General features: G+C 41.1%; 2 protein-coding genes across 2 annotated transcripts in view; both read right to left on the reverse strand.

Moving 5' to 3' along the window:
* Window positions 1–3,821, reverse strand: part of Ect2l (epithelial cell transforming 2 like) — a 76,050-nt gene extending 72,229 nt beyond the window's left edge. The window contains exon 1 of the mRNA XM_028779247.1: window positions 3,693–3,821. The gene's annotated coding sequence lies outside the window, so the exon portion shown is untranslated. The remainder of the gene's footprint in view (window positions 1–3,692) is intronic.
* A 2,949-nt stretch (window positions 3,822–6,770) lies between these two features.
* On the reverse strand, window positions 6,771–22,907 carry Ccdc28a (coiled-coil domain containing 28A). The gene is given in 7 exon segments (XM_028779250.1): window positions 6,771–7,305; window positions 9,425–11,713; window positions 12,655–12,809; window positions 16,656–16,727; window positions 16,730–16,806; window positions 20,365–20,570; window positions 22,805–22,907. Coding segments are annotated over 5 exon segments (570 nt in total). The 5' UTR covers window positions 20,529–20,570; window positions 22,805–22,907; the 3' UTR covers window positions 6,771–7,305; window positions 9,425–11,611.
* Window positions 22,908–22,991: the final 84 nt, after the last annotated feature.

Below are 22,991 nucleotides of genomic sequence, written 5' to 3' on the forward strand. Positions count from 1 at the left end.
TCTCCCCCCCCCATCTCCCTTTCCCTCTCTCCCTCTCTCTTTTTCCTCTCCTCTCCTTCTCTCTGTCTCTCTGTCTCTGTCTCTGTCTCTCTCTCTCTCACACACACACACACACACACAAACACACACACGCGCACGTGTACGCGCGCGCTAAATAAATGAAGCAAAATTCACATCAGCAACTCTGATTGCTTTATTGTGTCCATTACTAGAGAAAGTAAAGCATACGTTAAATCTCCACATGTCGATGCTATTCTAGCTGACTAGCAGCCCCTTGAGTGCTATCAACTCCAAGTGGGCAAGCAGCTGAAGATACATCTGGGGCCAGAAGAATCCCAAAGTCAAACATTTGCATATGTACTGCCTCCTTGCTGTCCAATCCAACAAGAAAGGCACATTTAAAAGATGGTATTTCAAAGACATGGACAGTCTTAGCTGCAATTTTTGGAAGGGTTACAGGATAGCATGACACGATGAACGCCACATTTGAAGATGTGCAGCTATGCAAGGTGGTAGTGTGTCTTGACAAACAGCTTAATAATGTGTTGTTCAGATTAAAAACCTCATGGCAAGGTGGAAAATTAAATATCTCCTTCTGAATCATTAAATCAAAGCAAAGCCCTAGTGTTAGAAGATATCTGACTGTTGTTGTGTAAAATTACCCCAGGAGCCTACGTAAGAGATTTGTACTTAATAAGTTTCTCAAAATTGTTGTTAGCCTCTGTGCTGAGGGATTACTGAGTTACATAATGAGCCAACCAACTGCTGGGTATCTCTCTCTCTCTCTCTCTCTCTCTCTCTCTCTCTCTCTCTCTCTCTCTGTGTGTGTGTGTGTGTGTGTGTGTGTGTTGTTCAAGTTTACACAAAATTATTTTTGTTATCTCAAATGTCAGTTTGGGGCTGGGAACATAGCTCAGTTGATAGAGTGTTTGCCTGCTATACAAGAAATATGCATGAAGTACTTCAGTACAATAGTATCATGTGCTGTAGTATATGCCTGTAATTACATACCTGTAATTACAGTATTTGGGGTCTTAGAAGAGAATGTTGAGACGTTCATGGTCACTCTCCACTGCATAGTGAGTTCAAGGCCAGCCTGGTATACAAGAGACCCAGTCTCAAAAGTCCAATACAATGTCAGTTTTCCTAAGTAGCTTTTCAACCAAGGAGAGATGATGGGTCTGCAGTCTCTACTCTTTTAATGCATAATTTCTTTCCCTTTTGAAGACTGCATCTCACTATGTAACTCAGGCTAGCCTCGAACTTATAGTTCTCCTACTTCTGCCTCCCAAATGATTTGTTTTCTTGTTCTAACATTTTGTAATTGTCCAAAGAGTAGTTCTATAAGATATTAGCAGGTGTTTCCTCCCAAGCAGAATCTGTGATGAAATCCATTGGGAAATTGATCAGAGTTAATGTTTCTTCCAATGTACAACTCTGTGGAATCTTTGATATGCTGGTGTTTTCAGTGAATCTGTTAGAAGAAGAAATAATATATAGCATTTCCCTTATCCACTGTGACATAGTGCTCACCACATGTGTGTTACCTGACATGATTATCATAGTGTTTGCTTAATTCTAGCAAATTGTTCCCTGATTGGTGGCTTACTGTAACAAACACTGATTATTTCTCGGTGTCTGTGAGTTAGGAGTACAGCTTAACCAGGCCTCCTGCTCAGGGCCTCTCATGGCAAGGGTCAGCTGGAAATTAGTCATTCAAAGCTGGACTGAGGAAAGAGTTCCTTCCAAGCTCATGCAAGTGGTGCTGAGGCAGCTCTGAGCCCCTTGTCTGATACCTGTAGGGCAATCTAGCAAGTTAATCAGAATGGAGAAAGGAGGTCATGGGAGCCTGGCTCATTTGCTCAGTCAGAGACTCCGAATCTAATCTGGCCAACTTCAGGGAATAAAACTTTCAAAACTGTGGGTCCAAATCTTTCTCTTTATATGTTATCTCAGATACATGTTACAGTGGCAGAAAGCTGATTAGCATAGCCTATGCACCAACTCCAGGCAGACAGTGTCAGGAGCAGACCAGATAGTAAGAGCCCTGTTGGGAGCCATTGGAGGATTTGTAGAGAGATAGCTCCCACTTTGGTGAACAGAATGAAGTGTTGCATCCAGCAAGTGTGTAAGTAGAAAGGGAAAGCTGATGTGTTTTTCTTGTTTCTTTTTCTTTTTTTTTCTTTTTTTTTGAAACCATACTGGGATGAAGAGATGAACTGGCTGGCCACCAGCCAGTCTATAGGAGTATGCCACCATAACCGGACCCACACAGTAATCTTTGTTAGTGTTATTAGTTGCCAGAGAGGTGAATGCATTTGGCACATTTGCAGCTCATGCATGCAAACTGAGAAGTGCTTCAGTTAGTGTCTGAAATGCAGTTTCTTCAAAAGCATCTTTTAAAGAGGTTGTCTACAGATTCCAGGAAAGAACTGCAGCACATGAAGATGTGAAAAAACGGAAAAGAAACATAATTGAGCACAAGTTCATTTACCCATATCTGGAGCTTAATTTAATGTGAATATAAGCTAGTGTATATATTTATATTAAATATGCAAGAAATAATAGGTAATGAAGTGATGGGATGTCTTGAGGAAATCTGTGCACTGAAGCACCATTGATTATATATATATATATAATTATATGTATATATGATAATTCCTGGGACTGAGGATGTAGTTCAGTAGGTAAAGTGCTTGGCCAGCATGCGTGAAATCCTGATTTTATCCGTAGTACCGCCATTTAAACTGGTGTGGTGTCACACACTTGTAACCCCAGTTCTGGAAGGTGTAGGCAAGTGGGTAGAGTTAAAACCAACACAGTGAGTTGGAGGCCAGGCTGAGCTATTTAGATACACACACACACACACACACACACACACACACAGAGAGGGGGGAGGGGAAACAAAGATAAATTAAAATTAAGGAAAAACAGTACTTGTGCTGGTATCTTAAATGCTAGTTATGCTTACTGGTTTAAAGCTACACAATCAAAGCAAGAGGTAACTGTACTAACATTTTTTTGTATTTCCTTCACTCCTATTTTTCTCCCCCTAAAATTTGTGTTTTTAGAACACAATTTCCGAGGCTCCTCAACACCACAGACATCAAGTTTCTGAAGACAGAATGCCACAGGCAGGCCGTGCACACCACTGCTTGAACTGAGTCAACATGCACACAGACGGTGCCAGGAAACTGTTCCGATACTTCGAGCACTGTTTATAAGCATAACGCCAGTACTTCCCAAAAGATAAACATTTAGCAATGCGTCGTAATTATTCACCTTAGTCATAAAATCATAGCATATGAAATCTTAGAACCACAGACTACTTACTGGAGAGTCTTAGTCTCTTCTTTATTAGCCTCTTCCCACATCTTTGGACTCCGGAGTAGAAAATAGAATGAGAAGAGACGGGGGTGGGAGGGGGTGGGGGGGCGGCAGGAGGCGTGTGTGTGTGTGTGTGTGTGTGTGTATGTGTGTAATTGGTATGAGCCAATCTGGGGTCGTGTGAAATATTAGTATTTTCCAAAGTGCTGGCGCACTCTAGAGTTCTTTGGAGGAGAGAGAGGGAAGTTGCCACCGACCAACTCAAACCTGACCCTGACAGAGGTCTCCAAGGCTATAGAGTGCTGCTCAAAGTTTTTTCCAGAAGCCCCAAGGAAAAGATATCTCCAAGTAGGCAAGGGCTTTACCTCCCAGAGGGGTCAAGGGCTGAGCACGGTGGCCGGGCAGCAGTCTCCTCTCCACACTGTGCAGGAAAGGAGGGCAGTTCCAGCATCAGCCTGGGGAGGTAGGTGGGGCACTGGCGCCCTCATCTCCATAGGGAAGACAACACAGGCTGCCACCACGCCCCACAGGCCCTGTGTCCCTTGCTCAGTGCTATGCTCTAGTGGCCAACCTCTGTCTTTGCTGCAGGAGACTCATACACCCCTGTCGTTACCTTCCCTCGGTTTTCTCAAATTCTAGGTGGGTTTCTTTTGTAGTTGCTGTTGGAGCTCGAGGGTCTAGCAAGTCGCTGGGAAGAGGTGACAAACGCAAAGCTGCTGTCTGTCAAATTTTTCTTAGCTTTACATAAGCCAGCATTTTTTAAGTCCTGAGATGGGAAAGGTAACATTTTTTACCCTTTCTCATGTTCATCTTTAGCAAATCCTCAGAAATTTTGAAAGTCTTATTTAAACACTATTTTACAGAAGAGTTAGAAAGATGTAACATCAACATTTTCTAATTGCTTTGGTCAAAACGCCTGAACAGGTTTATTGTGAAGCCTCCCTCTTCCTACTTCTTTTGTATTTAACATGGAAAGAATTTACAATACTGGGAGTATGGGAAAGTTAAAAATACTATGAATAGTGAGGCTAAAGAAGATCCAAGGATGAGGCCTGAACAGAGACACAACTAAGTTAAAATAGCTTGTTCTTACAGTAGGCATTAGGAGGACATCTGTAACTCAGTAAAATACAATGATTTTGCAACATCTATGTTGTAAGAGTGGCTAGGCATCAAAGAAAATTAAAATTGATGTTCTATCTTATGTCAGAATGGCTATCACTAGGCCTATAAATGCTAAGAAGTGTATCAGGGAAGGGGAATCGTTATCCACGGTTGGTGGAAATGTAAATTGGTGCAGCCACTATGGAAATCCACATGGAGGTGTCTCCAAAGGCTAAAATTATAACTATTGTAAGACCTAGTTGTACCACTTCTGGGCATATACCCAAAGGATTTTATAGCCTACCACAGGGGTTCCTTCTACTCTACTGACATCAACTAGGAAATGGAATTATCCTAGACACACGATGGCAGTTTATGTAGATGTTAAGAAAAGGAAATCCTGATATTTTTCTGGCAAATGGACGAAACTGAATAAAAGGATACTGAGGTAACCCAGGCCCAGAGCACAATATGACTCTCTCCTGTGTAGATCCTAGCTTCAAAATTCTAGATGTGTGTGTTTTATTTGAGGTCAGAAACTAGAAACAGCCATATAGGAGCTGGGAGGTCTTAAGGGGCTAAACACAGAACAAGTGTGATACAGAAGTGTGTGTGGGGGGAGTGTTGTTAGAACATGGTTAAGCAGGAATGAGGGTTGTGGTGTGTGGGCATTAAACACAACCAAGAATGTATGAAAAGGCCTTATGCTTTGTATGGTTATTTAAAAATAGTTTTAAAAGGAGTTCGAACAGTGGTATCTTCAATGAGTAGACAATGTTCTCCCAGAATACAGGGTTTTTTACATGAAAATCTCAGTGTTGTTTATGGGATACCTCCCTATATGAGTTACTGGTCAGAAAGGACCCAGAGGGACCCCAAATAACTCATTATCATTGTATTTAGTTGCTCACCATAGCTAAAAGGTAGGACCCTACTGATGAACACAAAAAGAAGTCAGATTGGAATTGACCTGGAACCTGTCTAGTTTTTACAGTGCTATAGAAAAGTTTACAGAAGTTTACAGACTTACCCAGTGGTGAGTCCTACATACTATGATACTACCCTGACAAGCAAGATGTGCCCACTGGTGCAATAATTGCATGGCTATTACGAGGTAACCGACTGCTTTTGGCTTGGATCTGAAGCCTGCTCCAAAGCAGGGAATTCATGTCTGGTACTATAAACCTGGTAAAAAGCCCATGGCTGGAGATGTCATAATAGGGGAGTACCTACTATTACCAATTACTTTCTAAATACTTATGTTTATATACATGGATACTTCTCCTAACCCTGGTCAGAGAAGCTTCGGTGGCAGTAATCTCATAAAAGTGTTAAGTGTTAAGAGTTAAAGTGTTAAGAGTTAAGTGACTGTCAAGTATTCAGCCTAAATAAGCCATTTATATCAACTCCCCAAAGGTCAGGAACCATCCTGAAAAGAGAAGCAGAAAGAATGTAAAAGCCAGAGGATGGGAAGACTGCTGTGAGATGCTGTTTTCCAGACGTGACATGGGCATTGCACTAAGCTCACAGCACTATGGCTACCTACAGAAGATCAAACCAGTCAACACCTCCCCACCCCCCGGGGATTAGAGAGCAGCTAGTAAGACATCGCCCCTAACTGAAGAGCTATTCACAAGTGATGGTTCTTGGGGGAGTGGGAGTCATCATTCTTTGCGGGTGTGGCTACTTGGAGGCTGACCACGGATGGCTCCACATCCAGGCACACATAAGCAGCACTAAGCAGACCCAGTGAATTATAAAAATAAAATAGGATATGAAGGTGGGAGGGGGAAGAACTAGGGTTTAGGAAGAATGGAAGGAGGGAGTTGTGGGGGTACTTTGATCAAGACACATTGTATACATATAAAATCGTCAAGAATTTTTTTAAAAATCTATTTAAAAAGGTGGCTGGTGTAGTTCAGTGATAGTGTTTGCTTAGCACTTGTGAGTCATGGGTGTGATTCTCATCAAGCAAGGAGGAAATCGTATCTGCTGAGCTTCCTCAGTAGCAGATGCATGCTACGCATCTTTTGTTACACTATGTGCTTCTATTACTCCTCATGCCACCACTACCTGCTGGTAATTCCTTATGGACTCCACTGAAATTGAAAGCTGAACCCAACCTGAGTAAATGCACAGTGGAAGGCTAATGGGAAGAACGGAGAACCAAGTCAAGGGCTGCCTTTAAAGCTATGGACTTTCGTTAAATATGCGGAAGGTATGGAATTCACAGAGATGGCACAAGATCCTCATATTTTATTCACAGTTTGCTTTGGAGGACTGAACCCTTGTTTCCAGATTGAGAACTACTAGGTCTTCCAAAGAGACAACAGAGACAATCATTTAAAACAATCACTTTATTAAAAATAGCAAATCTCACAAGTACTTATGAAACGTTTGTCACTGGCCATTAGGAAACACATCTGGGTGTGTACTGATTGTCTGACGTAAACAGAAGCTGGACGACCACAGGACACCTGTGCACCACCAACGTGAGACTGGCACTGAGCCAGTGTGGTGAAGGCAAGGACAAATCCTTCAGCCTGACTGAATGTTTAGCACAATGCATTTCAAGTATAACCCTTAAGGCAACAGAAGCAAGCACAGCAGCACAACCCTGTATCCCACTTCCTGGGGAGAGCTCCCCAGCGGTGGATTACAGCAGCACATGGACTGAAGCGGCGTGTGAACATGATCACTGCACTTGCATTGCATGACTCAAGAGTTTTTTGTGGAAGATGATTCTGCTACTGGACTCAGCTGGAAACATAATGGCTGCTGCTCCTCTGCACATCCCGCAGAGCAGGCTGCAGACTACTTTAGCTGCTGTATGCATTGGGAACGTCCTGTGCATCTGCCAAATGAAGTTTCTGTCTGGAGTCATCAGCTAAGAAGATTTTCATTTTAAAGCAAGGACTTCTTGTAAATTTCAGGAATTTACACTTAGTAACCAGGAAACACAAGAAATGGGGTAAGCGCCAGGCTGTGGTGGTGCATGCCTTTAATCCCAGCACTTGGGAGGCAGAGGCAGGCAGATTTCTGAGTTCGAGGCTGGCCTGGTCTACAGAGTGAGTTCCAGGACAGCCAGGGCTACACAGAGAAACCCTGTCTCAAAAAACAAAACAAAACAAAACGAATGGGGTAAGTGACAGAGGGGAGGACAGAGGGAGATCTGAAGAGGCTTAGTGAAAGCTGTGGTGTCACCAACATGTTTGGACAGGAGCTCACTGTAGAGAATTATGCGATGTGTATAATTTGAAGCTTAAAAACATTTATAGTCTCAAATTCTAAATCCTCCTGCCTCAGCCCCCATTGCTGGGGTTATAGGAGTGTAGCATCAGGCCTGTCCAGGTTTATTTTTAATACAGCAATAATCATTTCCATGACAAGGAAGCAGTGGAAGGAAAACATTAAAAGACTAATTGGATTACAACCCCTTAAAGATGCTATTTTGCCATGTTTCTTTTTGAAAATTCTTTTTGACAATTTCTTTTTGAAACCCAAACATGAAGCAATGCTTACAACTCTAAAATCTTTTCTATAATCTTAATCATCCCTTTCATTTTCCTTAGTCCTAAACTGTTCAGCTGTTGCCACCTTTCAAGGTCCTATTCACACAGTGATCTGAGTACTCTGAGGACAACTGCACATCAGCAGTACGGATGTACAGACAGACAGACAGACAGAGGCATGGCCATCCAAAGTACTGTCTAGTTGAGAGGCTTGAGATTTAACACATGGGAAAAAAAATCACTGGACAGTAAAGTAAGGTAGAAGAAGCTGAAGGGGAGGACAATCCGATAGGAAACCAGCAGTCTCAACTAATCTGAACCCCAGGGAGCTCCCAGACACTGAGCCACCAACCAGGCAGCATACAGGAACTGGTCCAAGGCCCTGCCACATGTACAGCAGAAGACTGCCTGGTCTGGTCTCAGTGAGAGATGACACACATAACCCTCTGGAGACTTGAGGCCTGTTGGTGAGAAAGTGTCCTCTTAGAGGCGGTGGTAGGAGTGGAGAAGGAATGGGATGGGGGGGGGGACAACGGCTGGATGGTGATAGATAGATAGATGGATAGATAGATAGATAGATAGAAGATAGATAGATAGAAGATAGATAGGATGGCATGTGTAATTCATACTCATGCCCAAGTTCAAAGCAGCAGCACAGACTTAATTGTTGTTACTGCACGGCTAAGCAATTAGTCACAGTATAAAACGTTACAGCAGGATTCTGACTTGCTGCTATTCTAACTTCTGTATATTCTATCTAGTTTAGAAATTTCCTCATACATACCACTACAGAAAGCAGTGTGTATTACAGAAGCCCCTTAAGGATGTTAATGAATGTATGAAATGTCACATTATTAATGTGTAAAAGTACATTACAAAAGTCCTATCTCACACCATTATTGTATGCAAAGGGAGAGTTTCCCTCTCATATGAAAGAAAGCATGTTGAAGGTAGGATCATTTCATATGATTCTTATGTATTAGCAATCGTGTTTATAAACATGTTAAAAAAAAGGTTGAAAAGTTCCCTAAGTCATTGTTTCAGACTGAAATATTGAAATCAAAATCACCTACTTGTGAGATGGTGTTTTCTTTCAAGTTAACTCTACAGTGTGCTAGCTTCAAAGTTGCTAGTTTAAAAGTTGTGTTTTACTGGTACCTGAATTTCAATTTTATATTCCTTAGGTAATAATACCTGCCAGATAGTTACAGAATCTCAGAATCAAAATAATTCTTGTAGTCTACTACATAATATTTATGACTTGAAGAGTAACAATTAAATTTGTTTTGAAAAATATGAAAACAATATAAAACAAAAAACAAAGAGGACATGGAATTTCAGCATACACAGCCTTGAAACGAAACAATCTGGAAACTAAAGGGAAGAGACATAGCCCTAGTGAATAAATAAAATACAGTAGGAATTATTTACCCAAAAAAATAGATTTTGAATTTACACTGTTGATAGTTGGCAAAGGATACATAGAAGAATTCAATTCTTCTAACTGAAACACAAAGAAATTGAATATTAATTTTTACAAGAGAAATATTAGTAGCTCATTGTAAACCATGTTTTAAAAGAGCTTCATGTAGGTTTTAACTGAAAGAGCAAACTATTAAAGAAAATCTTCTCAAAAAGTTTTCTAGGATAGGAAATCCTTTTTACAAAATAATTGTAAAGTCACTGCAGTTTGACCGTGAGGAGAGAACAGAAGCAAATGATACAGACTAGGAGCTTTAGAAGTATTCTTAGAATCATGTATAATGACGATAATCTCCACTGTGTATCTGTTGTTTCTTTTTGAAAGAGAATCTGGATACATGAACTCTATGTAGCCCAGGATAGTCATAACTCATGATTCTTTTGATTCGGCCTACAGAGTGCGATGTTCACAGATATGTGTCTCTATGTTCTTTTAACAGAAATGTCATCCTTACTGTGTGTACTGTGTTGCCTGTCTGTGAAGACAGTACACACGTGGGGGACAGAATATAACCTTGTGGAGTTGGTTATATCCTCCTGCTCTCACATGAGCTATAGGAATTGTATTCAGGTCCAAACGTCACCAGGCTTACCCTGCAAGCACTCTTACTTTCTCAGCCATCTTGCTGGACTCATGTCTAGCTTTTAAAGAATAGTTTGGTTTTTGTTTTTTTTTAAACAAAAATGCCATTTCCATGATTATAATCTTTAAAATTTTTATGATTTACAAAAATACTTCACAAATCGTTCAATTAACATTATAAAATAGAATTTTTTTCCTCTTGTCTTTGTCTATTTGGGTTCTTAGAACAAAATATCATTATATTAGTGGTTTGCAGAAAAAAAGAAACTCATTTCTCCAGTTCTAGAGAACAGCCGTCCAAGACGAAGATGCCAAAGGAGCTGGTGTCTGGCTCACAGAACAGCACTCTGCACTGTGTCCTCACAGAATGGAAACAGAGGGGTGTCTCTTTTCAGCCTCTTTTTCTAGGACATTTAATTCCACTCCTGACCTAGTCACCTTCCACAGAGCCATCTCCTGTTGCCCCACCTTCAGAGTGAGGACTTAAAAGTGCAAGTTCTAGAAGGATATAGACATTCAGACCACACTACCTTTAATTTTAGACGGAGAAATACAAAGTAAAGACATGCTCATTGGGACTGTAGTTTCAATGGTGGAGTGCTTGCCCAGCATCCATAAGGCCCTTGGCTCAATCTCCAGTACCTCAAAACCATTTAAAAAGAAAGGATGGTAGGGGGTATGTTAACTAGACTGCTCACTGTTATTAAGTACAACTGATTTAGTTATTTTAGTTATTTTCCCAAATGCTCTAAAGGTACACAAATTAAACTTATATTTAAGAAAAATTGAACGTAAGCCATGAACTTAATACTTGTGAGATCAAAAAATGTATGGCAGAGTTGACTAATCTTTAAAGTACAGGCTTGAAGGGCTTTTTGTCTGTTTTTTGAGATAGGGCCCATATAGCCCAGGCTAGCCTTGAACTCACCTTGTAGGTGAGGCTGACCTTGAACTCCTGTTCCTCCTACATCCACTTCCCAAATGCTGGGATTACAAGACCACACGGCTAATCTTCTAGGAGTGAAATTTTTAAAGTGTGGGCCGACAATTGCCTTATATATACTTTTTCAAAAAAAAAAAAAAAAAGCAAAAGAGAAAAAGAAAAATTGCAGAAACAAGCTCTTTTGTCTCTGGTGAACATGAAGCTAAAATACGTTAGGGTCAGTTTTTATTTATTCTCTTTTGTTCTATAAAAATGTCTGTGTAGCCATAAGTTGCTGTGGACTTGCACATAAGGAGGCCAGAGGTCACTGCTGGGTGTCCTCCACCTTATTTCTTTGAGACAGAATCTCTCACCAAACTTGAAGCTCACAAATTCAGCAAGAAAGGGCGGCCTGTAATTCTCAGAGATCTTCTTGTCTCTGCTTCTCTAGTGTTGAGATTACAGGCACTTTACACACAGGTGCCGAGGATCTGAACTCCGGCCCTCATGCCGGTGTGGCAAGAACTCTACCAACTGAGCCATCTCCCTAGCTCCCTAAGGCTTTAGATATTTATTTTTATTTTACGGGTATGTGTGTTTGCCCAAATGTAAGCATGTGCACTGCATGTGTGCCTGGTGCCCTCCGAGGCCAGAGAGGGCTTCAGATCCCTGGAACTGAAGTTAGAGAGGGTCGAGGGCCATCAAGTGGGTGCTGGAAACAGAATCTGGGTCTTCTGCAAGAGCGGCAAGTACTTTTAGATGCTGAGTCAGCTTTTCAGCCCCCTAAAAAAAGGTTTTAAAGAGGCAAATTGACAAGATGTTATGGGCTGGTTGGTGCCCCAACTCCATCCCCAACTTATATGCTTTAGTTCCCAGTCATAACATGTCAGAATGTTCAGAGTCTTTAAAAGAGACAACGGAATTAAAATGAGGTCACTGGGGTGGTCCCTAAACCAATATGACCTTAACATGACATGTTGGACAGATGTACACAGGAAAAAAATTAAATGAGCATTAAGATGACTACCTGCAATGAAGAACTTAGGCAACTTAGCTGAGCTCCCATTCTGGCTCCCATAATTGGGAGAACTTTCTATTGTTTAAACCCCCATGTGTTGTGCTTTGTTATGGTGGCTCTAGCAGACTGAAAGATGTGGCAATGTTCTAAACTGCTGTAAAGACCAAACACTGGTCTGGATTTAAAAATAAACAACCATCTAGGCAGGCAAGCGTCTTTTGACTAGTGGCTTCTGTGTACTTAAGATCTGCATATACATGAGGTCTCTGTATAATATAGGCACATACATAAAAATATTCAGAAGTAAGTATTTCCTTTAGAAGTTTACCAGGATTATGATAATATATGCTCCCAATAAATCTAAATTCACACATTTTCTTAGACTGTATTTCTTTAAAGAGAATCAAATACATCAGAGATGAAATGTGAGGATACCACACTAAGTAGGAGACCCTCCCACCCCTACCCTGTGGACACACACTTTACAATGTCATCTGCAGGAAGTGCCCATGGAGCCCAGCTCATCAAGACAGCAAGAAACTGAGCATGAGCTTCTTTAAGGGATGATGGCATGTTCTACAATTAGATAGTGGTGATGACTGCAATTTGTATAAACAAATCACTGATAGTTAAAATGTGAACTATGGTATGTGTGTGTTGTTTCATGAAGGCGTTTCTTTAATGATAGATGGAGCACCCCACTCACGTCAGACCGAAGCCTGTCCAGGTTTGCGTCACTGGCTGCTTTCTGCTTTTCCTCAGGAAGTTCCTCTAACTCCCCGTAGACCTCCAAGTTCAAGCGAGCTAATTTCTCCTGCATTCCCCAAACATGTTCCATCTGTTCTATGGAACATTCATTTCCTGGGGAACATTCCAGAACATTAAAAAAGATTAGTGTTGAAGCCTACAACCTCAAGGAACAGCTTTTAAACTCCAGGTGCACAAAAGAAATCCATTTTCTTTGTTTAGAAATTGGCTTGTTAATAATAACTATTTTCTGTATATAACTATAATTCTTTTTACTTATCTTTTGACTTTATTTTTTTGAGACAGGGTATGAAAGCTAGTTCAAACTCATAATCTTCCTATCTTGGCCTCTTGACTCTTGAAAGCAGATACAATTTTTGGCCAGGAAAAAAATGACCAATCTGAAAAATGATCCTGGGGCTTAAAATAAAATTGTGTATAAAATACCTTTTTTTTAAGCAAAATAATTTCTCTAGTAGGGAAGATGTACTTTTTCTTCCACTGTAACATTGTATACAGAAGCAAGAGCACCATAATTATGTCCATTTTGACAACTGCCCACTGAACTGAGAAAGCCAACACTTTGTAGTATTCTGAGTAAAGTGTAGAATTCTCTAAGAATTTCAACCACAAATTATTTTTCCAACCAATTATGAATTCTTCCTTTAGGAAATATAAATGCAAATATTTATGAAGCATGATGTATTACATTACACAGTTAATATTTTCAATAATATACATGGTAATGCAAGGCAACTTCACTAAGGCACAAGTCCCATTATTTCTTAACTTAGGTCCAGTGTGGTGAGATTTTGCCTGCTCAGACAACTATCGCATGTATATATACATAACATAGTCTACACCTTCATCTAGTTCAAGTACAGCCTCTGCAACATCTTGGTATTCCAATTAAAAAAACAAAACAAAATGAACTTTCCTTTTTTTTCTAAATATATTGCAAGAATATACTATTAATTAAGCTAAAGCTGAAATGCATTCAGGTATGTCATAGATGTGTATATCAGCATCTGGAATCCTGAAGAGGCGTATGTTCATGTGGAGAGAGGAAGGGAAGAGGGGAGAAGAAAGTGGGGAAGGAGAGGAAAGAGAGGGAGAGAGAGAATGAATGAGAACGTAAATGAATACAGAGATACAGACCTGACAGAGGGAAATTGAGAGGAAGACATACATTGGGGGCCAGTCATGCTTTATAAGACAAAAAGAACATGTGTAGGAGGAAAGATGAGTTAGCAGTTAAAAAAGGCTTAGTGATTCCCTGCTGGGATCTCTGAGAAAAGTCCTACTATAAATGCCCACACCTTACAGGTGAAGTGGCAGTGTGGACTCACAGCCATTAAAATGGGAAAAAAATAATGATCTAGTAAGAAAGAAATAGCCTAGCAATGGAATTTTCATGGCATCCCTTACAGCCAGGTCTTAGTGACTGCACAGACAGGGGAGGAAGGACTTCAATCAAATAAACCCCTGACCTTAAGGGAAGGGGATTGCCACTAGAAAGAGTGAGCAGGGCAGAAGGGAAGAAGTGAAGTATTCTGGGATACCATGTTGTTGGGGTTGGGTGGAGCATAAGGGGAGAGAACATTTTCTTTGAAGAAAATAATACACCATTTTTGGAGTCGGGGGCTCCTATATAATCCAACCTGGTCTAGAATTCTTGATTCTCCTGCCTTAGCCTCCCCATTACTGGGAGTCTGTCTTCCTTGTCAAACGTTAAGTATTCCTATGGACTAAAGACTCAGAAACCATGAAAGAAGAAAGATGTAAGTGCACAAAACCCAACAATCCCACAGGATTAAATGTATTATCACAAAATCAACAGACATAAATGTATTTGGAAAAGTAAGTTTTGAAAATGTATTGTTTCCACGTAAAACATGCAAAGGGCTCTTGACAATGACAAAGTAAGAAATTATCAAACTAAAAACTATGTAAAGGCCCTGAAGAGAGCAATCAACTACTTAGCAAGTAGACATGGCATGGTTTGATGGTCATTTTAAAATTTTCACTTGACTGGCAAAAATTGAAAGAATGCCTACTGCTGATGGGACCTCAATGAAAAGCATTCTTTCATAAACTTCCAATAAAAGAAGAAACTGTATTTTTTTGGGGGGGAAGAATCCTAGATACTTCTATTAAAAATAAAACTAGAGCTGGGTGAAGTGACCCACTCCTCTAGTTCAGCACTTGGAATGTGGAGCCAGATCAGGAATCCAGGAGCAGCCTCTGCTACGTAATGAGTTTGAAGCCTACAATACATGGGGCCCGACCTCAAAAAACAAAGCAAGTGGGCTGAGAATGTAACTCAGTTGGCAGAACGCTTGTCTAGCAGTGACAAAGACCAGAGTTCAGTCTCCAGCCCCATATAAACAGGGTGTCATAGCATGTGCCTGTAATCTTAGCAGGTGGAGGCTGGTGGCAACAGGAAAATAAGAAGTTCAAGGTCATCTTCAACTACTCAGTGGGTTTGAAGCCAGCCTGAGATACACAAGGCCTTGTCTCAAAATGGGAAAAAATTCCCAGTACATGGGAAACTAAGGCCAAGGAGCATGAACTCTAGGATAGCCAGGCTATATATGTAGAAGATCTTGCTTCAAAAATGCAAAAGCAAAGAGCATACTTTCAGGGACTGAATTGTCTATTGCTCTATATAGACAGAAATGTCTATAGTTCATTCAAAAGACAAAAACAAACTGAACAAACTAAGTCTAAATTCATTTGAATGATAAAGACTTCCCGTATTATTTTAAATAGATAAATTATACAATATGGTTTTATTTTTCAGAAGTGGATTAGGCTGCCTTCTAAAGAACAAAGGGGCATAGAAGACCATTCATAGGGGCATAGAACTTAATTTAAGTATGTCAGTATGGTTATTCCATTGCAGCAGCCCTACTTTAACATTACAGCTAACCATCCCTTGTGAATGTGTGCGCACATGTATGTGGTGTCATGTAGGATACAGGAACATACTTGTCCATGCTGGCATGCAGAAGCCAGAGGAGGACGTCAGGGTTCCTGTCCCATCACTTTCTACCTCATTCCTTTAAGGTCAGGTCTTTAAGTGAACCTGGACCAAGGCTGACAGCCAACAAGCCCCAGAAAGCTGCTTCCCATATCTCTGGGCTTAGAGGCAGGTCCATGCCCATGGCCAGCTTTTTACACAGCTGCTGGAATACAAACTCAGATCCTCATGGCTGTGCAGCAAACTGTCTTATGCACTAAGCCATGTCTCTGGCCCTAACAACTCCCTTAAAAAAACCCTCCCTCATTAATTATATTTCATCACAATAAAATCTAAAATTCTTACATTTTATGTTTATATATCGTATGCCTCCCTTTCTCCCTCTCACTCAGCACTCTGAAATGTGTGCTTGTTTTTGTTCTTTTTGTTTTTTTGTTGTCATTTTTGAGGCAGGTTTCGTGTAGCCCAGGTTGCCTCCAAAGTCATTATGTAGCAGACAATGTCTTTGAACTTCCTGGAACTCCCAAGTGGTAGGATTAGAGGTGTACACTACCATGCCTGGCTGTTATGCAATGTTGGGTGTTAAACCACGGATTTTGTAAGCACTACCAACTACAGCAAAGGTACACAACCAGTCCTTCCTGCTCTACTTGTTCTGCAGCAGTCTAGTGTAGACCAGAATGTCCTCAATCTCGCTTGTAGTTGAGGATGGATTAGAACTTCTCATCCTTCTGCTTCTACTTTCCAGATACTGGGATTACAGGCATAAATCACCACATCCAGCTTTCCTTTGCTTTTTACTAAAAGAAAAGGATACGTGGAAAGACCCTTTCTCAAACAACAAGGTAAGCAGTGCTGAGGAATGACACCAAGGTTGTCCTTGGCTTTCACACACAAGAACATACACAACTAAAAGCAGGATTTGCCATATGCAGAAGGTAGCATGCAGAGCAGTGAGGAGCACCCGGCTGTCTTACCAAATGCCTTCAGCTTTCCAGAATGGAAATCGTTCAGCAGGCTAAGGAGCCCGCGCTCCATCTCCTGGACATGAGGAAGGAGTGCTGGATGGGCGTGGACTGAGCACCCTTCCCTTCTCCTCCTGGAAGTTTGTTCTTTTCTTTCATCACCCTGCAGAGATGATGCAATTAGCCTTAGTTAGATCTCTCAGGTTGCTCTGGATTAGACTCCTGTTTAATTGCTCATATAAATAAATGAACTTTTTTTTGAAAATAAGAAATCAGAGGAAGTCAACACTAAATAAAACCTGAAACCTCAAGCCAGCAACAAACAAAAACAGGTGGTGAAAAAAAGTTTACCTATATAAAGTGTAGAAACATAAAGATGTTAGTATGTTTGTGCAATATACTAATTTGTTAGGTTGAAAAGATATTGAAAAGAAGATTGATAAGTCTTTCTGGTATCCTATTTTGTATTTTTCACTTCACAGTAAAATGCAGCATACACTCACCTTTATCAATGCCAGCCTTGAACTGTTTATAGTTGGGTGAGTTTTTTGGGGTTCCTGCTCTGAAGACAGCACCCTAGGAGTGCTTGCTCTTAGGGGAAAGACATTTAAAATCCATAATCAAGAACTTATCATCCCGAATTCTGCCACGGTCCTCAGGTCCCCTCATGCAGTTTTGAAGCTGACTGATACACTCTAACTTCCTGCCTGCTGCCATCATCCTGTCTCTTGACCATCATCTTCCAATACCTTCCCAGTTGACCCACCTGGTCCTATGTACGGTCCCTGGTCCCCTTTTCCTCTCCATGAGGCAGACAAGTCTATTTCTACACAATTCCAGGTCATATCATTTAAGCCTTCAAGAGCTAAGGCCTGCCTAAATCCAATACCCTTAAGAAACCCTAGTTTCTTTGGGTGTGATGGTTCAAACCTTTAATCCTGATACAGAGGAGGCAGTGATAAATGGATGAACAGCCTGATCTACATAACGTTTCTAAGGACAGTGAGGGCTACAAAGTGAGACCCTGTTTCAAATTAAACAAACAAACAAACACAAACAAACACTAGTCCCTAATCTCATTAGCCTCCTGGAAGTATATTTTCTGTCTTCTCATTCGAGTCCTGGGCCTACATCCAGATCCTTCACTTCCTGCCATCTTTGTCAGGCCACTGATCACAAAACCTTCAGGTCTTAGTTGAGGTGCTACTTCCCCAGAAGGGCATTTGTGAGCCCTTTGCTTGGTTCTTATCACACACCTCTGCATATACCAGGCTCTCAAACACTAGAGAGATGATGCCATGCAAATTCACATTATTATATAAAAACAGAGAGAGAGAGAGAGAGAGAGAGAGAGAGAGAGAGAGAGAGAGAGAGAAAGAGAGAGAGAGACAAGAGAAAAGTTCATGCAGGACGGAGTCAGCTAGGCTTTCAAAGGTGCTATCCAAGTAAGAGTTTAAAAAGCAAAAGGGATTGGCATTCTCTTTAACTAGTACTATAGAGGATTCGGTAGTCTACATACTTAGAACCAATACTCAATTTTCATATAACAATGAATAAAGACCCCATCCCTACAACCATACTCACAAGGATAAGATAAATAGGGAATGTACATCTTTTCGTGAGGGTATAGGAGTGAAAGCCCGTGGATGGGTTGGGGTAAAGAAAGAAACTAACAACAACTCTTAAGAAATCTAGACTTTAGGCTGTAGAGAAGGTTCAATGGTTAAGAGCACTATCTGTTCTTTTAGAGGACCCAAGTTCAATTTGCAGCATCCACATGACAGCTCAAAACTGTAACTCTAGTTCCAAGGGACTCAATATCCTCTTCTGATCTCCACATACACGAGGCACGTACAAACACATATGAGGACAAACACACACACAAATAAGATTTGAAAAAAAAAATTGGAACTTGGGGTGGTGGTGCACAGCTTTAATCTGAGCACCCTGGAGGAAAGGGAGTGCTAACCTAGTCTATATAGTAAGTTCCAGGCAAACCAATGTAACATAATAAGATGCTGTCTCAGTACAAACAAAACAAAAAAACAAATAAAAGAAATATAGAACTCACAGCCAGTCAGTAACAGTTCTTCACAAGGAAAGGCCTGCATAGTGTGTGTGCGTGTCCATGTTACATGGTACATGCAAGTACATGTTGTATGCACTTGTGTGTGCATGCATGTGTGGAGGCTGGTGGTTAATGTCAGGTAAGTTCCTTTGTTGCTCTTTACCATATTTTTTGAGATAGCATCCCTCTCATCAAACCTGGAGCTTGCCATATTGGTTAGACTGCCTGAACCACAAGCCCCTGGAGTCCCTATCTCCATATTGTTGGTGCTGGAGGTCCAGATGTGCACAGCCACACCTTGATTATACATGGATGTTGGGGATCCAAACTCAGGTCCTGATGCTTGTCTAGTGGAACACTTTATCTACTGAGCAGTCATCCCAGCCCCAAGGCCTGTATTTTTCTTACAGGCATTTTATATGGAATTAAATCACATTAGTCAGTATCTCTTACTGTGATAGAGACCATGACCAAAAGCAACCTTTCGAGGAAGGGGGGTTTAAATTGACTTATAGTTTATAGTTCACCGTGAAGGGAAGTCAGGGCAGAAAATTCAAGGCAGAAACCTGGAGGCAAGAACTGAAGCACGTCCATGGAGGGACTCTGTTCCCTGACTTGCTCAACCTGCTTTCTTATATAACCCAGAATCACCTCCTCAAGGGTGTCTGTAGTGGGCTGGGCCCTCCCATATCAATTACTAACCAAGAAAACATCCCACAGAATTGCCTACAGGCCAATCTGATGAAGGCATTTTTCCATTTGAAGATCTGGCTTCCCAGGTGGCCATGGCCTTCATCAAGGTGACAAGAAATATCACAAATGCTGTCCATTACCTCACCTGTGATCTTTTAACAAATGGTCATGTGAAGACCCATTCCTGCAGACTCAAAATGTACATTTTAAGAAGATCCCCATGATATCCATACTCTGAAGTGGAGAGAATAGTTATGGTTTTTAAAGTTTGGGTGTAGCAAATGCATTTTTATTCTTTCAAATTTGGAAGTTTTCATTTACCAGATAATTTTACCAATTAACAGCTCCCAAAAAAGAAAACAGGCATAAATGGTAAAACTCTATTTCCTAAAATTTGTTTCCTTTATGCACATGTGTGTCTGTGCATGAGGATGTGCACGGCCATGTGTATGATAGTGCCTGACAGTGTGAATGCATGTGGAGGTCAGAGGACATTCTTAGATCTCATCCCCAGGAGCACGTTACTCAAGATATGGAGTCTCACTGGCTTGGATCTCATCAATTAAACTAGACTGTCTGGCCTGCATGCCCCAGGAATCCTCTTGCCTTCCCAAGGGCTGGGATTACAGGAATGAGCTATCATCCAGGAATTTTTATATGGGTTGTAGGGATAAAACTCAAGCCCTCGCGTTTGTAAGACCAGAGTTTTACCAACTGAGATATTTTTCCAGGCTTGAAAACTCCTTTCTGAATTTTTATTCAAATGAAACTCTAATAACTGTTGCTTTAAATGTCAAAACATGGGCCAAGGCTTTAGCTCAGAGGTAGAGCCTAGTGCGTGTGAGGACCCAGGTTCAATCCCCAGCACTGGAAAAAAAAGTCAAATCATGAGAGATAAAAAGGCTGAACAAAGGTTTTTAATAGCACTTTACCCTGAAAATGTCAAAGAAAAGAACTCACCTTTTTAACTTTGGCCTCTGGGAAGTTGACTGCAATGTGGGATTTGAAAACCCTGTGCTTTTACTAGCTGGGATGGCATTTTTTTTTTTTTTTGCATTAACAACCTGAATAGAGTGGACACGGAATGACTTGGGGCTCTTCCTCTTTGCTTTCCGTTCTTCCATTGTCTTAAATTCTTCCTTGCATCAATACCAGCTTCATAAGACCTAAATATGAAAACACGGTGAGTACAGCCATATGCTATAAAGATGTAAACTGAGAGTCAAAGGCACATTCCACAGACCAAACGAACAGGAATTGAAGTCATTATGTTGAATCTACTTTGCTAATGTACACAAACAACTGTCTAATAACTTTTTTAAAACATTTATTTATTTACTTTATGTATGTGAGTATAATGTTGCTGTCTTCAGACAGACCAGAAGAGGGCATCAGATCCCATTACAGATGTTGTGAGCCACCATGTGGTTGTTAGAAATTGAACTCAGGACCTGTGGAAGAGCCGCTAGTGCTCTTAACTACTGAGCCATCTCTCCAGCCCTAATAATTTTTAAAAGCATTTTCTCTATTCACACATCTTCTAAGTATCTATTGTCTTTCTTCCACAAGCCAGGCACTGCTGTCAGTCCTAGGAAAGCAGAATTGAATGAGATAAAGCCCTTAACCTCAAGAAGCCACTGTTCTATAAGTGAGCAATATAAACAAATCACCCATGTAACAGTCCAACCTTGCTGGAGCTTTAGTTGGCTTCTAAACCTTCGAAACCAGATTCACATACGTGTACATCAGGGTATCAGTAGTCTAAGCTGCACCTTGAAGGTTTATGTAAGATACATTCTATTGGTATGCTATACACCACCACTCCCATATCTATTTTCCTTCCTTCCTTCCTTCCTTCCTTCCTTCCTTCCTTCCTTCCTTCCTTTTGTTTTTGTTTTTTGATACAGGGTTTCTCTATATAGCCCTGGCTGTCCTGGAACTCACTCTGTAGACCAGGCTGGCCTTGAACTCAGAAATCCACCTGCCTCTGCCTCCCAAGTGCTGGGATTAAAGGCATGCGACACCACTGCCTGGCCCTTCCTTTCTTTCTTGACAAGGTGTCACTATGTAGCTTTGGCTGACATGGAAGTTGCTCTGTAGACCTCACAAAGACTCACCTGCCTCTGTCTCCTGCATGATTAAAAGCATAAATCCCTCCTGGGATTAAAGGCATCAAAAGTGTGCACCACCTCACCTTTTCTTTTTGAAAAGCAGTTTTTCTCTCTGTCTTTGGCTGGCTGAGAAATTACTATGTGAGCCATGCTGGCCTCCAATGATGATATTTCTCCCTCTGCTCTTAAGTCCTAGGATGATGGGCATGTGCCACAAGATTAGATTTGATTTTTTCTTAATTCTGTTATTAATTTATCACAAAAAAGTGTCAGAAAAAAATCCATACCTATTCCTCTCTTCAAATTGTTAAATGCATTCTGAATATCGGGTCTTTTAAACAATACTGTGGGGCTGAAGAGATGGCTCTGCAGCTAAGAGCACTGGCTACTCTTTTCAGAGGTCTGTTTTGATTTCCAAGCCCAACAAGGCTGCTTACAACAGTAACTTCTGTCGAAAGGCATCCAGTGCCCTCTTCTGGCCTCCAAGGGCACAGTATGCACCACTACACAGTCATCTAATAAAATTTAAATTTTTAAAGTATTGAATTTAGTCCTACCATGACTATTTTGAAATGGATTACTACTGTCCTGAAAGAATTAGTTGGGAATTATAAAGATAATGTCAGGCTTTTGTTTTGTTGCTAACAGAGTAGGGTTTTCTTGGAAAAGGGTATGACGTTTGGTCTCTAATCTCAGATACCAATAGTGAATCCACTTGAGTCATTTGGGAATTGTTTAGATGTAATACAGATTAAATAAAACTTTAGAGATGACTGAGTAGGTTTCTAAGAGATGAGGATCTATGTAATTGATGATACACATAAGCACACTAACCTTTAAATCTATGGATGCTAATACACATTTGGTAACAAAACGGAAAAAAAGCAAAACGGAAAAAAGCTTCTCTGAAAAGAGTAGCCAGTGCTCTTAGCTGCAGAGCCACCTCTTCAGCCCCACAGTATTGTTTAAAACATGAAGCATCGCCAATAAACCAATGATCTCTGAAGGAGCAAGCTTGCGATTTTTCTCTTGTCCTGAAGATAACATCTGTCACAAGACCCTAAAATCCTTTCTGTATGACGAGGGACCTTTCCAGAGAGGACGAACTGCTCACAGTTGAAAGTCAGGCCTTGCTTCCAACCAGAATCACCGAAGGGGCCTCTGGACTTCACCTCATTCCCTTCCGCAACCCAGCCCCGCGATGACCCATCTATACCCAGCAGTGACCAGAGCAAGTGCTGACGGGCTCGAAAGAGCAGGTTGCGGGGTCCCCTCATCCCATTACATACCGGAGGAAGAAAGGGCGGTGGTTACCCTTCCTCTGCTGTAAAAGGTCAGAGAGCGTTCAAAGCCTCTGCCATGGCTGCAGCAAGACCGGACATCAGCCTGAGTCACAAACCCGGGGCAAGCGCCCTTTGTTTACGGAAATGATGTACTCGGGGCGGGTCCCTCTGTGAGGCGCAAAGTCCCGCCTTT

This window comes from Grammomys surdaster, unplaced genomic scaffold (genome assembly GCF_004785775.1).
Source record: "Grammomys surdaster isolate TR1022 unplaced genomic scaffold, NIH_TR_1.0 348, whole genome shotgun sequence".
NCBI lineage: Eukaryota > Metazoa > Chordata > Mammalia > Rodentia > Muridae > Grammomys > Grammomys surdaster.